The sequence below is a fragment of the Pygocentrus nattereri genome, chromosome 2, assembly GCF_015220715.1.
Source record: "Pygocentrus nattereri isolate fPygNat1 chromosome 2, fPygNat1.pri, whole genome shotgun sequence".
Classification (NCBI taxonomy): domain Eukaryota; kingdom Metazoa; phylum Chordata; class Actinopteri; order Characiformes; family Serrasalmidae; genus Pygocentrus; species Pygocentrus nattereri.
This window is the reverse complement of record NC_051212.1, coordinates 6,183,779-6,196,360: the sequence shown is the minus strand read 5'-3', so window position 1 is coordinate 6,196,360 and position 12,582 is coordinate 6,183,779. Positions and strand designations below refer to the sequence as shown.

Below are 12,582 nucleotides of genomic sequence, written 5' to 3'. Positions count from 1 at the left end.
ACACAGTTCAAGTTTCAGAGTCCAAACAGACAATATACAGAAACAGCTGTAATACATCGTTTTGTGATGTCCAAAGTTACATGCTTTCATTCGGTCTGCGTCAGTTTAGTTCAACATATTCACGCTTAAATTATGAGTGTTTCAGTCTGGACTGCTTTTTGAATGAATTACAGGTCAGCCAATCAGAACAGAGCTCATTTACATATATCAGTCTTCAAGGCACAGTAACAAAAATAATAACCGCCTGATTAATTCTAAGGGAGGCTGGAAAATCACTGAGTGTGTTTACATGCACTTAATAATCCGATAACTGCGGAAAATCAGATTTTGTCAGTAATCAGATCAACAGGTTTACATATGGTTTCATCAGCAGGTTTGGGCAGTCGTGGGCTGGAGGTCAGGGAACTGGCCCTGTGACCAGAAGGTTGCCGGTTTGATCCCCAGAGCCGACGGTCCATGACTGAGGTGTCCTTGAGCAAGACATCTAACCCTCAATTGCTCCCTGGGCACTGAGGATAGGGCTGCCCACCGCTCCGGGCAAGTGTGCTCACTGCCCCCTAGTGTGTGTGTCTTCACTAGTGTGTATGTGGTGTTTCACTTCCTGGATGGGTTAAATGTGGAGGTGAAATTTCCCCGTTGTGGGATTAAAAAAGTATCACTTAACTCAACTTAAACTGCTTGAGTAATCAGATAATAGGGAAAACTTCAGGTCTACACCAGTCAGACAGTAATCAGATTTCTGCTTTACAACCAGCCGATAAACTCACAGAAGAAGATGTGACATAAACGTAACATAAACTCAAACTTCATGACGCGGCTTTTTCTTTAAAAAAAAAACTTGGCACCACTTTACCTGAAAATATAAACTTGCATCATCTAGAAGGCGAAGAATATTTAAATTTGTTATTTCATGCTTGGTTTCAGTGTCACTCTGAAAGTGTTTTGCTCCAGCTGGTACCACCATCTGTTCTCGCTCATGCTCAGACTGAGAAATCAGAAAGAAATCAGAGTAAGAGTTCACAGCGCTGAGAAATCTGATTACTGAGCTAAAATCCAGCCTCTTTATCAGATTTATTAATCGGGTTTCTAGACCTCAGTCTGATCTAAGAAATCAGAGTAAGAGTTCACAGCACTGAGAAATCTGATTACTGAGCTATAATCCAGCCTCTATCAGATTTATTAATCGGGTTTCTAGACCTCAGTCTGATCTAAGAAATCAGAGTAAGAGTTCACAGCACTGAGAAATCTGATTACTGAGCTAAAATCCAGCCTCTTTATCAGATTTATTAATCGGGTTTCTAGACCTCAGTCTGATCTAAGAAATCAGAGTAAGAGTTCACAGCACTGAGAAATCTGATTACTGAGCTAAAATCCAGCCTCTTTATCAGATTTATTAATCGGGTTTCTAGACCTCAGTCTGATCTAAGAAATCAGAGTAAGAGTTCAGAGCACTGAGAAATCTGATTACTGAGCTAAAATCCAGCCTCTTTATCAGATTTATTAATCGGGTTTCTAGACCTCAGTCTGATCTAAGAAATCAGAGTAAGAGTTCACAGCACTGAGAAATCTGATTACTGAGCTAAAATCCAGCCTCTTTATCAGATTTATTAATCGGGTTTCTAGACCTCAGTCTGATCTAAGAAATCAGAGTAAGAGTTCACAGCACTGAGAAATCTGATTACTGAGCTAAAATCCAGCCTCTTTATCAGATTTATTAATCGGGTTTCTAGACCTCAGTCTGATCTAAGAAATCAGAGTAAGAGTTCACAGCACTGAGAAATCTGATTACTGAGCTAAAATCCAGCCTCTTTATCAGATTTATTAATCGGGTTTCTAGACCTCAGTCTGATCTAGGAAATCAGAGTAAGAGTTCACAGCGCTGAGAAATCTGATTACTGAGCTAAAATCCAGCCTCTTTATCAGATTTATTAATCGGGTTTCTAGACCTCAGTCTGATCTAGGAAATCAGAGTAAGAGTTCACAGCGCTGAGAAATCTGATTACTGAGCTAAAATCCAGCCTCTTTATCAGATTTATTAATCGGGTTTCTAGACCTCAGTCTGATCTAGGAAATCAGAGTAAGAGTTCACAGCGCTGAGAAATCTGATTACTGAGCTAAAATCCAGCCTCTTTATCAGATTTATTAATCGGGTTTCTAGACCTCAGTCTGATCTAAGAAATCAGAGTAAGAGTCCACAGCGCTGAGAAATCTGATTACTGAGCTAAAATCCAGCCTCTTTATCAGATTTATTAATCGGGTTTCTAGACCTCGGTCTGATCTAAGAAATCAGAGTAAGATTTCACAGCACTGAGAAATCTGATTACTGAGCTATAATCCAGCCTCTTTATCAGATTTATTAATCAGGTTTCTAGACCTCAGTCTGATCTAGGAAATCAGAGTAAGAGTCCACAGCGCTGAGAAATCTGATTACTGAGCTAAAATCCAGCCTCTTTATCAGATTTATTAATCGGGTTTCTAGACCTCAGTCTGATCTAAGAAATCAGAGTAAGAGTTCACAGCACTGAGAAATCTGATTACTGAGCTAAAATCCAGCCTCTTTATCAGATTTATTAATCAGGTTTCTAGACCTCAGTCTGATCTAAGAAATCAGAGTAAGAGTTCACAGCACTGAGAAATCTGATTACTGAGCTAAAATCCAGCCTCTTTATCAGATTTATTAATTGGGTTTCTAGACCTCAGTCTGATCTAAGAAATCAGAGTAAGAGTTCACAGCACTGAGAAATCTGATTACTGAGCTAAAATCCAGCCTCTTTATCAGATTTATTAATCGGGTTTCTAGACCTCAGTCTGATCTAGGAAATCAGAGTAAGAGTTCACAGCACTGAGAAATCTGATTACTGAGCTGAAATCCAGCCTCTTTATCAGATTTATTAATCGGGTTTCTAGACCTCAGTCTGATCTAAGAAATCAGAGTAAGAGTTCACAGCGCTGAGAAATCTGATTACTGAGCTAAAATCCAGCCTATTTATCAGATTTATTAATCGGGTTTCTAGACCTCAGTCTGATCTAAGAAATCAGAGTAAGAGTTCACAGCACTGAGAAATCTGATTACTGAGCTAAAATCCAGCCTCTTTATCAGATTTATTAATCGGGTTTCTAGACCTCAGTCTGATCTAAGAAATCAGAGTAAGAGTTCACAGCGCTGAGAAATCTGATTACTGAGCTAAAATCCAGCCTCTTTATCAGATTTATTAATCGGGTTTCTAGACCTCAGTCTGATCTGCGCAGAAGGCAGTAGTGTTGCCCACTACACTATCCAACCACCACACCAGCCATTTAAATAATCTGATAAGTGCAGAAACCTTATGATCGGCTCACTGAGTGCATGTACACAAAATCACTGTTTCGCAGGTTTCAATTTTGGGAGCGCACCAAGGTAAACAGACACCTGTCGGAATTTATTTTTAATCTGCTTTTATTTTGTTTTGAATGCAGCTCTGGTCGATCGACGAGAGAGAGAACAGTAGCACGTGCATGTTAGCCAGCTACTACGCGTCATTAGCAAAGTCATCCTGGCTGAATTTGCTCTCACTTAGTTGCACCAGCCTTTCATCCGATATCCACCGAACAGCTGAGGGCTGAGGAATACTTTAACAAGAAGAGAGGAGAAGGCGAGAGTCTGGACATCCACAGGGAAGAGCTTAAACTTTACTGACAAACAGTCTGAAGAAACTTCTGCATCTTAGAGAAGCACATTTTGGCCGTTTCAGTGGTCCGCATTCGGGTCTAGCTCATGTTTCGACATGCGTTTAAGCCCTTTTTCCTCCAATTATGGTTCCTTCATGTCATAAATGGTCTTTTGAATTTCTTTCCTCGTCTTAGATGATTTTAAATTAGTACCCATAATTCCTTCTATTACTGTTCATCACCTGTCTGTTAAAGCACTGTAAACAGCCACTGGCATGAAAAGTGCTCTATCAGTCAAGACTATGATTATTAAAACACTTCAGTTCACTGCAGAGCGCATATGAACAGCTGGTGGGCTGTAATGTAACCTACCAGAGCAAAGAGGCTCAGTAAGCACAGCAATAACAAAGACTCCAGGTCAAAACAGAGGGAGGCAGCAGGTCAGACCACCTGTTTTACACACATTTACATGACAACGCCCTCAAAGAAGGTTGTCATACATTATATACAGAAGTGTTATTCATCTTAATGTGTAGCAGACACACCTGCCTTTTCAATGATAAACAGTGCGTTTGCAAAAGCCGAGAGCAATCGCTGTTAAAAAACTGTTATCATGATTTTATCTTATGTATTTGTGGTGTAGAGGCGGTGTCTCCACCTCTCGACGGTCAAGTAATAATGAATTACGGCTGTTCTGGAAAGTGAAACTACACAGATTATAGATTACTTTTATTTTTCATGAATTCATACATCTGAAATAATTTATCATGTCGTCCTCGCAGGGCTGGGCGATATGGCCAAAAATGTTATCACGATAAAACGAATTTCATATCGTTCCGTATCGATACCTATACGATACCGTATCTAATAAGTTGGAACAGACAAAATAAATGCACAATAGTGTTACAAGCAATGAACACAACTATTTGTATTCAACATCTCACACACTGAGCTGCACTAAATCCACTAAAACAGGACTAGCCGTAATTTACCACGCAGTTGGGAAGCGTTTTAAGTGCTGACGATATCCACGATATACTCAAAAAAGCACATTGTGATGTAATTTCTCAGGATAACCATAAATACTGTCATACTGAACAGCTCTACACAGAAGGCCCTCGTCACACCAAGCACAGTCCATCGCTATCAACTACAAGCCCATCAACCAATCATAGCAGAGCGCAGCTCTCTGCTCATCAAACAGCATGCAAATATATGCAAAGAGCTCCATCTCAAGAAAAATGGACACTCAGATAAAACCTGCAGTGAGAGGAGTCTGAACAGCCAATCTGAGGAGACCCCCCCCCACTCCCCCCCCACGAGCGGTGATGGGCTCGGATTGGTCAGGTGCTATAATCAGACGACACGCGCAGAAGGACACAGGTCAAGTACAGCGAGATAGCTCAGCCTAAAAGACTCTCCTCGAACCATGTCCAGATGTTCAGTATCACTAACAGTCCCTTATCGTGTGGTTTCTGACGGTGGGACTCCCTGTTCTCTAAACATGGACTAAAGTGCAGACAAACCCAGCCTTTGACCAGACGGCTACTGTTCCCAGCCGCGTTAATGTACAGTCCATGTTTATAGATAACAGTGAGACATACAGTGTCAAACCTCACAATCAGGTCTGTTAGATACTGAACACCACCACATGGTTTTGGATGAGTGAGTGATGAACTAGGCATTCCGGTGGCACCAAGCTGATCGGTTATTTCTTGTTAGCTATAATTAGCCACGTAACTCCAGTATATAACTAAAGAAGCGAACATCAGACAGCAAACACGTCTTGGACGTTCGACTACATTTGGAATAAGAACTGTATTTTCCTTTTTGGCTTTAATATTCCTTAAATACTCAATCCTGGCGTATGCACGCGAATACGTGATCAAAATATAGTATAGCAGATACTGAATAATTCATAGTAGCTACTTAATATGTGGTTCCTTCATAGTAGTTTCTGAATCATTTATAGTAATTACTGAATAATTCATAGAAGATACGGAATAATTCACAGATCCTGATTAATTCATAGTAGTTACGGAATAATTCATAGAAGATACTGAAGAGTTCATAGTAGCTACTGAATAATTCATAGAAGATACTGAAGAGTTCATAGTAGCTACTGAATAATTCATAGAAGATACTGAAGAGTTCATAGTAGCTACTGAATAATTCATAGAAGATACTGAAGAGTTCATAGTAGCTACTGAATAATTGAGAATAGCTACTGAAGAGTTCATAGTAGCTACTGAATTATTCAGAATAGCTACTGAATAATTCAGAATAGCTACTGAAGAGTTCATAGTAGCTACTGAATTATTCAGAATAGCTACTGAATAATTCAGAATAGCTACTGAAGAGTTCATAGTAGCTACTGAAGAATTCAGAGTAGCTACTGAATAATTGAGAGAAGCTACTGAAGAGTTCATAGTAGCTACTGAATAATTGAGAATAGCTACTGAAGAGTTCATAGTAGCCACTGAATAATTCAGAATAGCTACTGAAGAGTTCATAGTAGCTACTGAATAATTTATAGTAGTTAACGAATAATTTATAGTAGTTAATGAATAATGAGCAGTTTGAATTTAGTATGAAATAAAGCATTGAGACACTCACTTCCTGTAGGAGACCCAGGGTTTGGCAGTAACGAAGGGCCGGAGGAGGGTCTGTACTCGGCTCTCCCAGCACCAGAAGGGGGGGTAATATGTCTCTGTCACCACGGGGCAGTGGTCCCTCAGGAATTCATAAAACTTCTTCCCTCCTGCTATCAGCTTTGGCTTCTGAAAGACAGCAGGAGGACAGACAGAGAGAATTCAGTGAAAACCCGACGGCTTTGAGTCTCATACAGCACTGAACTGTCCAGCTCTGCCTTCAGAAGCAGGCTAGGAGCTCATGTGGGGGTTCGCAGCCCATTATGAATCAGGAGCTCGAGGGCCATGTGATGAACGACTGGCGATAAAAAATCTGAGGAATAGTAGAGGATGTTTAGTGTGTTTAGCATTAAAATAAAAAAGCTCCCTCCAATCCTGTTGGCTTACGCATACATCTAAACACATTCTGTTTGAAGGTCTGCCACAATCTCGGTTTCTTAAACACTGTATTTTAGCAACATTTCGAATGTCCAGTGGAGACCTGGGACCGTCGCAGCCAGTTCTCCCATATATGGGTCATTCTACTGAAACGTCCATTTTTGTGTTTACAGACGTATTACACCTGGAAAGCACGTTACGGTTACGATTTATTTCTATTTTAAAACAAAACAATAAGTTCCTTTAACAATTTCACCTTCCTGAGCCTCAATTTAGCAACTCTGGTTTATTGATCAATCATCTGGAACTCCAAACCCAACAGAGGAGCTCGTCCTCACAGTCGTGTGGGAAGGCTGAGGCCACATTTTGAGCCTAAAAACACATTTTTCTGCCATTTCAGCTGCAACAATCTACACAAGATTACAAATGTGTGATTTAAATGACAAAGAAAACAAATGCCTAACAGATATTATAGAATATGTGATGAAAGTTCCCCAGGAGTCGTGTCACTGGCGTCACCGTGTAACAGAAAGTCTTATTTTGAAATAAAAGTCACACAGATGACGTCACTCGAATTCCTTTCCCCTGTTTTCTGAGGATCCATGAAGAAAAGCTCATGGCGAGTCCACTGTGTGTTTCAGTTCTCAGAGATCTTCTCATTCAGCTCATGATCTCATATGAAGCTCTCAGCTGACGTCACTGGTGTGACCGACTTTATTCTGCGGTAAAAGTGAAAAATAGAAACACAAACGGATTAAATTCCATGTTTTAGTGGACGTTCCCTGATTGACAGCGTTCCCTGATTGACAGCGATTGATGACGATCGGTAACCCCAGTGACCCCTATGGAGAGACAGAAGAGTGGACGTTTCAGTAGAACAACCCAAATGCTAATTTCTGCTGGAGGCCCTATGGGATTTAGCGCTAAGCTAGAGCGATTCACATTAACATTTTTGGCCGCTCTATATTAAACACGGACATTTAAATCTTGTAAAAGACGTTCCAACGTTTTTATCTGAAGCTCACAACAGACGTTAAACTTGTATTTATCAGTTTTACAGTGATTCAGTAAATAGCTCCGCTGCAGTTTTCCAATCCTAACAGCGAACCAAAAACCTGCTTAGACCACAAATCATATTCACAGTGACGTATCTAGAACTTCCAGAAGGCCTAGAGTGTTGTTATCCCAGCAAAACTGTAAATCAAAGCGTGACTGGTTGATTCCTCTGTCCTGTCCTCATTACGCTGGTAGGTAGTTTAATGTGTAAGGCCTTCTGTTCAGCTCCTGAAGTCCTAACCAATGGGAGAGCTGTATCTGCCTAGATACCACAAAGAGGTCAGTCCTGATTGGACAGTTTTCAAGATTTTAGCCCTTCTAGTTCCAACGGAAACTGAAATATGTCTCTTACAGCAAGGCTTGCATAGTTTAATATAACAAGAATAATAATTTATTATTTATACTTGCCTAATATCTACTGCCTCTAGACAAGGCTGGGTAATATAACGCCTGTACTGTATACCATAGTGCTGACCTACAGTCATAGACGATGAGTATTATATCTATGAATTACAGTAACACTGATGTCTCTGTTTAATCCTATCTTGTGCAATTTACTCATGATTTCCAGGACCCGACAGTCAGCTCTAACGCATGTCAGTCAATGAGCGCTTCGGACCGATTTGATAAGTTTTTATCATGTTTAAAATCCACAACAACAAATAAGTAAATTAAAAATTGCAAGTTTTCTTTCTGGAACTGTGACGAAACCAGAGCGGTTCAGAGCGGTTTGGTGTGAAACGCTCTGCTCTAGAGAAACTTACCGAGTCACAACTGCTCACAGTGGTGGTGATAGGAACCAGACGTCCACCTCTAAAAGCTCCTCACGGAAAGCTCCTACAGGAGATGGTTCTGAATTCACTGCCTGATGACTGAGATGCTGTTTTATGAGAGTTTAGATAAGATGTTGGTCTAAAGTCTATCTGGTGGAGGGATACATAACATGCAGGGTGCTGTGAGACAAAATAGTCCCCATGAATGTATTATTATTTCAGATTTTCCTTTATTCTCCTGTTATTAACATGCCATATAAACTCAGAAACTCAGTCTCTACAATCAACCACTTCGCATCAAACCGCTCTGAAATTTTGAAAAACGGTGGATTTCCCCTGTTAGAATTATATTGGCTGTCCATATTTCCAAAGGAGGTCACCAACCTGCAGCATAAAGATTAAAGCTGAGGCACGTGGGCGCCTGAAAAAACCGCAGCTCACCTTAAAATCCTGTTCTTTGCAGGGACCTTGAGTTAAAGGGGAATTCCACCAATTTTTCAGAATTTCTGCCTATTCCAGTGTGTGAGGTGTGAGCAGAGAGACTCAGAGGGTTCGGTGTGAAGTGGTTCAGACGTCTTTACAGTGGTGGTGATGTGAACCAGACGTCGCCATGACTACAACACAGATATAGACACTTTATTTACCATCCAGAACCACCAGAGAACCTACACGAGTCTTCTGAGCTTATATGGAATGTTGATGATGGAAAATAGTGGAAAATCTGGAATAATGAGTTTTCTTTGGGGACTATTTTGCCGCACAGCGCCCTGCATGTCTCCCTCCACCATGAATGGAGTTGAAGTTCTTTAAACTCTCATAAAACAGCGTCTCAGTCATCAGGCAGTGAATTCAGAACCAGTTCATGTAGGAACTTTCTGTAGGAGCTTTTAAAGGGGGACGTCTGGTTCCCATCACCACCACTGTGAGCAGCTCAGACTCTGGAAGTTTATCTAGAACAGAGCGGCTCACACCAAACCCCGCAGAACCGCTCTGTTCACCTCTCATCCATCTAATTATGCAGAAAATGCGAAAATTCGCTGGCGTTCCCCTTTAACACAGGGGTGAGGGGGTTTTTGCTTTGTCATGAGAAAAAGCACCGCCTTCATTCGCCACAGGGGGCGCCAAAAAGCCGCAGCAGCAGGAAGAGAAGCCGCCAATCCGCCCAAAATGGACTGGAAAAGGGGCATTTTCACATGTATAGAGGTCATACTTAGAACATATGTTACACATGTGATCGGGAACAGCCTGTCTGGAGCGCTTTACATGCCCGATAAGGTGCCAGACGTTGTTTTTGGCGATGAACTTGACCACCCGGCACATAACAGACACAGCAGCCGGTCACTTCCACAGAAAACCCGTCTTATCCACACACAGGCGGCGCTTATGGCTTTATGGAGCCGGATCCTCACCGTAGCGATGGAATATGCCCGGACAACGAGCAGAATCGTGCTGGGACGCCGATATAAGGGTGAAAACGGGAAAAGCCGGTGACACCCTGCAGTCTGAGAGGCAGGAAATGACCATATTAGGGATGGAGAGGACGGCCGTGACGTTGTTAGGAGAGATGAGGATGAAATAAAGAGGAGAAGTGGGACTCAGCAGGGATACACTGTACTTGCCTTCAATGGAAAGCCATGCAGGGCAATGCAATCCTATGGAAAGCCATGCAGGGCAATGCAATCCTATGGAAAGCCATGCAGGGCAATGCAATCCTATGGAAAGTCATGCAGTGCAATGCAATCCTATGGAAAGCCATGCAGGGCAATGCAATCCTATGGAAAGTCATGCAGTGCAATGCAATCCTATGGAAAGCCATGCAGGGCAATGCAATCCTATGGAAAGCCATGCAGGGCAATGCAATCCTATGGAAAGCCGTGCACTGCAATGCAATCCTATGGAAAGCCATGCAGGGCAATGCAATCCTATGGAAAACCGTGCAGGGCAATGCAATCCTATGGAAAGCCGTGCAGGGCAATGCAATCCTATGGAAAGCCGTGCACTGCAATGCAATCCTATGGAAAGCCATGCAGGGCAATGCAATCCTATGGAAAGCCGTGCAGGGCAATGCAATCCTATGGAAAGCCATGCAGGGCAATGCAATCCTATGGAAAGCCGTGCACTGCATGGTTTTTCACTGGACCTCACTGCACGGCACGGTGTCCTACCTTGGCGATGGAGGTGAGGTAGTAGCACGCGTAGGCGGCCCCGAAGCCCAGCGCGAGCGCCAGCCCCACGCTCGAGCCCTGCAGACCCACCGAGACCTGGTTCTCCACGTACACGCCGAGCACGTCCCAGCCCAGATCCAGAGAGATCATGGCCAACACCGCTTCAGCTCCACCGACGCTGCTGGTACTGCCGCTGAGAGCGAGCCGGAGACAGGCGCGAGAGTGAGCGCGCGCCACGGAGCGCTCCGCTTATATAGCGCGCCGGTCCGCCCGCAGGGGGCGCTGTGGCGCGCGCACTGCTTTATTACTAATGCGCGTGTAATGTCACAGATTAAACATAACTACCGGCGTATGTCTTCACCATCCACTAAACATCACGGGAAAAATCTAATGACCCTTAAACCCTTAAACCTTAAACCCTAAACCCTTAAAATTTAAACCCTTAAACCTTAAAATTTAAACCTTAAACCCTTAAACCTTAAAATTTAAACCTTAAACCCTTAAACCTTAAAATTTAAACCCTTAAACCTTAAAATTTAAACCCTTAAACCTTAAAATTTAAACCTTAAACCCTTAAACCCTAAACCCTTAAAATTTAAACCCTTAAACCTTAAAATTTAAACCTTAAACCTTAAAATTTAAACCTTAAACCCTTAAACCTTAAAATTTAAACCCTTAAACCTTAAAATTTAAACCTTAAACCTTAAACCCTTAAACCTTAAAATTTAAAACCTTAAACCCTAAACCCTTAAAATTTAAACCCTTAAACCTTAAACCTTAAACCCTTAAACCTTAAAATTTAAACCTTAAACCCTTAAACCCTAAACCCTTAAAATTTAAACCCTAAACCCTTAAAATTTAAACCCTTAAACCTTAAACCTTAAACCCTTAAACCTTAAAATTTAAACCCTTAAACCTTAAAATTTAAACCTTAAACCTTAAACCCTTAAACCTTAAAATTTAAAACCTTAAACCCTAAACCCTTAAAATTTAAACCCTTAAACCTTAAACCTTAAATCCTTAAACCTTAAAATTTAAACCCTTAAACCTTAAACCCTTAAACCCTTAAACCCTTAAACCTTAAAATTTAAACCCTTAAACCTTAAACCTTAAAATTTAAACCCTTAAACCCTTAAACCTTAAACCCGTCCTGCACTTAATCCTGGACTTTACTGTTGCTGAGGCCTTAAAGGGTCTCAGGAAAGCGATTCAATTAAGTAGTTTTCAAATGTTTCATTTTCTTTTTACTTTATCCGACTTTCAGAATTTTTTAAAAGAAATATCTTCTTGATCTAATTTAAAAATTAAAAATCAGGCCTGTTTACAGATTTGTATCAGTTTTTTTAGATATAAATACAAAAGTAAGTTGGATAAAGTGGAAAACTGATTCTGTTTTAATGCAAAACTTCAAAATAAAATTGGGGTCTTTTTATATTTAATGATTTAGAAATCTTAATTGTTGATTGCTGGGGTTTTGATGACATCAGCACATCTGTAGAATATAACTGACATACACTGAACAGATATGCAGATATACTGGACGGAGGTTTAGAGTGGGTTCAGAAAAGGGACCAGATTCTCCAAGGTTTAGGAAATATGCCGGTTTCTCCAAAGGAAGCAGCGCTGTTAGGGATTTTGGGTATTTTTAAAGTCTCTAACTTTTAGAATCTTAAGGCACCTTTCACTTTGTGCAGAATCGGTCTAAAAATCAAGAAAGTCTTACAAAAAAGTTGACTTTTTCAAGATTTTCTCAATTTGTAGACATTTTAATTTATTGCTTGAAGAACTTTAATGTTTTTGTTGTCACTCTTTAAAGTTAGTATCAAAATGCTTTTAGACTTGATTTTAGACTTGTTGAGATTTCTTTAGCTTTTTTTAGATTTAAATACAAAATATGACCAAAAAAAGTAC

The 12,582-nt window shown here is 40.9% G+C and overlaps 1 protein-coding gene across 1 annotated transcript in view; it reads right to left on the bottom strand.

Moving 5' to 3' along the window:
• The window catches only part of abhd3 (abhydrolase domain containing 3, phospholipase), a 54,156-nt gene extending 43,254 nt beyond the window's left edge, over positions 1-10,902 (bottom strand). Inside the window, exons 1-2 of the mRNA XM_017718668.2 lie at positions 10,672-10,902; positions 6,265-6,428 (exon numbers count right to left, since the gene is read on the bottom strand). Coding sequence (XP_017574157.1) covers positions 6,265-6,428; positions 10,672-10,821 — 314 coding nt within the window. The 5' untranslated portion in view covers positions 10,822-10,902. The remainder of the gene's footprint in view (positions 1-6,264; positions 6,429-10,671) is intronic.
• Between the last annotated feature and the right edge of the window lie 1,680 nt (positions 10,903-12,582).